Raw genomic sequence first — 3,421 nt, forward strand, 5'->3', positions numbered from 1 at the left:
TTTTTAAAAATAGTTCTACTTGGAATTTCGAATGTTTTTTTGTTTTTTTTTTTTGTGTTGGAGTCAGGACACACAGAGGAATGTAATGTATTCAAAAACCAAAAATACTGAAATAACCTTCGGAGTTGCCCTTTAAAGCTCTGCGAATCAGATTTAGGGTTAGCAGACAATACTCAGAAAGCTGAATAATTGAACATAATAAATAATTTATTGGAGGGTAAATAAAAATCATCGCTTTAGTAACTCTAGTTTAATGTCAGCGCAATTCATCCGGTTTCTTCGTCTCCGAAGTTATTTTCATTCTTAATTCGTTGGCTCGTGTTTTGTTGGAGAAGCTGTGTATCCGCGCTCTTTTGGGTCCGCCTACATCTGTTTGCGTGGATTTGTGTCGGGCGGACTGCTTTCTTGAACACTCTCTATTTTTCTGCTACCCCGCCGGGGTGGCGCAGTGGTTACGGCGCTCGACTACTGTTCCCAGGGATGTGGGATCGAATCCCGGCTTCGGCGGCAGCTTTTCGATGGAGGCGAAAAGCAAGGAGGCCGTGTGCTGTGCGATGTCAGTGCACGTTAAGGAACCTCAGGTGATCGAAATTTCCGGATCCCTCCACTACCGCGTCTCTCGCGTCTCCCATAGCCTGAGTCGCTTTGAGATGTTAAACCCCACAAACCAAACTATCTATATTTCTGCTATCATCAATATGCTAACTTGACCATGTTATGCATTTCGTGACGTCATAACTCAATTTACCAGTCAGTGTCCTACTATCTCATCTGTCAACTACCACGTACCAGATGCATGCAAGGAACTATTTGCTTCAGCCGCCGGCTAATTCGGTTATGTTATGTGATGCCAAACAAACGTCCAGCTGTCATTTCCGTGCCGTCTCATCTGCCAAGTACGACCTGCGCGCGTGATTTTTCACTCCCAAAGTCGACTACAGATTTTCTGGTGAACATGCCTTCTAACGCCATCGCGTTAAAAGGTGACAGGTATACATTTACGACTTACACAATAGAGCTGTTGCGAAACAATAGCGTCCGTGCATCAAACGCCTCATAAACGAGACTGGTGAACATGTCAATGTGCACAAAAACGACACCACGTCTCCACGAACGTTTGTATCTTACCATTTTATTTCCCACTGGAAGCAGCGCGATGGCGATTTCTGTTGAATGAGTAAGAAGAATACACAAAACCCGTGTGAGAACTGCACGGCAATCATCGAAGGAATGGTGTCTGCGTCAAGGGCAGTTTTAACGCCAGCGGCCTTAATGTTTTTTCCTGTTGCTGCAATATCTTCGAACTCAGTGGTTTCAGGTTTAGATTCAGAGTTCACGTATTATAAACTTCAACTGCAAGTGCACCAACGTCGATATTTAAAGGCGCCAAACTAGGAACCGTACATGTGATGTGGGGATATGACTCATATCGCATTAGGCGCATTAACCGTACTCTCTCCTCTGCTGTTGAAGGGCAACACGATGGGATTGAGACAAATTTTAAAAGAACCTAGCTTGACCGTCAATCAAAAACTTTTGTGATTGTGTTATTGTATAAAGATTGGTGCAAAATTAGAAAATAATTGTCATGTTTCTAAAAACTGTGATGTCGATGTCTTGCAAATACCAAACTCCTTTCTAGCAAAAAAAACGCATTGTGGAAATGCTGGAACAAAGCAGCACGAAAGGTTTGTTTAGCAGTGTTTTTTTTTTTAATTTGTAGGCAATATACTCATGCATGTTACATATTCCCTCTTAACATTGTACACTTTGTAGCTGTTACTCGAAAGTAGTTCCAATTTTGATTATTGCTTTTTCTAGATGTTTGAAAAAAAGAATGTCAGTATCATTTCCCTGTATTCTCACACTGCACTCAAGAGTTGCTATCAGGTGAGAGCGGTTGCAGATTCCAAGGCCACCCAGAAGAGCCTTGTTACCCAGCTGGGCAAATTAGAAGCTAGTAGTGCGTTCTTCCCATGGCTCGCGCACAACACGCCCTCTCAGAGGCTGAGTAGGCCTTGTGTTCTTAAGAATTAGACCTTCGTGGGGCGCCAGGGGACCTATGACATCGTTATGAGACGTCAGTTGTCGGAATGCCTGCAGTTGCTGCGACGACACCTCCACAGGTTCCTTGTACACGATCCATGTGACATTCTCGCACCACGGTGCGCTCGTCAAGGATCCCTCGTATGTCCAGTACGAACTCTTAATAGGAACCAACGAGTTGACGTCCAGTGGCTGCTGCAGTGAGCACTTCTGTCCTTTGTAAACCACACACGGCAAGCAGTCAACAATCTTACTCAATTCTGGATGAGGACTGCCCTCTTTCAAGAAGACAGCCACCACCTGCAACCCCTTCTCTGAACATGTAGCTTCGGCCACACATTTATGCATGTCCGCATTGAAGTGAACCAGGTGGAGCTCGCCCGCATAGTAATCTCCGTCGACAGAGTGTTCACTTCCGGTTTCGACGGAAGTGCTCCAGTGCGCGTGGAACTGTTCCAGCTGGTAGTTATGGGCCAGAGGTCCACCGCGAAGGTTGGGTCCCGCCGCAGCAACGCGGACCTCCCAGCCTCGGCCACTGTTAAACAGACCGGTGCACTTGAGACCCGCGTCCGACCACTCCAAGGGCTTGTCATTTAGCGACGTATCCTGCACGACAGTGCTCCGGCTGATGTCGATAGGAGACTGCTTGCCTCCAACTGGCTTCTCTTGCTCCATTGAACAGCTTGAAAGACACCCTGGGCAAAAGCGTTGAAACATACTTATCGAATTTATTTTGTAGGGCTAATCAGTCAGCGCTGCTGAATAAAGATGTACAAAGCGATGCAATTCTTACCTGGTGTAGTTTTTCACGTGCTGTTCCGTTCTGAAAGGCTCCAGGCGCATACGTGACGATCGGAAAGAAGCTGGCGTTGCCTTTTTCCTCGTTTACATTGAACACCTTTGCCAGGCTTGGACGTCAAGAGAATGGAGCTAATAATAATAAATCGTAAGCATATAGTTTGAAGTTAGGCTGAGTATTTAAAAAAGATGAAAGTAAAAGTTAAAATTGCCAGATTATGGCTGGCTGATAACATCACAAAGTGAAAGATGACGCACGCGGAAAAAGTAAGCAGGCGCCAAATTTCTGCTGCAGATTTCGTTTTAGCTGTAAAGTATATAAAGTGAAGTGCATGTGTTTCGAGTATGTCCTGACACAGGGAGAAGAAGAAGAAGAAGAAGTCGGCCTGTAAACGAAGCGTACAAATATGCAGGGAAGCATCCGTCACTTAACGACAAAACCATTTGGCAGGCGAGCAGAATAGCGTCGCAACCTTTTTTTGCCTTGTACACGTAGCTGCCCAAGCAGCGTGCTGATTTTATTACAAGACCGTGAATCCCAATTCGTACACTACTAGTTACTTAAAAAGCATCGTGT

At 45.2% G+C, this 3,421-nt stretch overlaps 1 protein-coding gene across 1 annotated transcript; it reads right to left on the minus strand.

Annotated features, from left to right (window-relative positions):
- Nucleotides 1-1,950: 1,950 nt before the first annotated feature.
- Nucleotides 1,951-2,721, minus strand: LOC146176806 (carbonic anhydrase 1-like). Its single transcript, XM_084581398.1, has one exon. The coding sequence runs from the start codon at nucleotides 2,719-2,721 to the stop codon at nucleotides 1,951-1,953; it is 771 nt and encodes a 256-aa protein (XP_084437524.1).
- Nucleotides 2,722-3,421: the final 700 nt, after the last annotated feature.

The sequence above is a fragment of the Amblyomma maculatum genome, chromosome 10, assembly GCF_055883805.1.
Source record: "Amblyomma maculatum isolate TAMU_Amacu chromosome 10, ASM5588380v1, whole genome shotgun sequence".
Classification (NCBI taxonomy): domain Eukaryota; kingdom Metazoa; phylum Arthropoda; class Arachnida; order Ixodida; family Ixodidae; genus Amblyomma; species Amblyomma maculatum.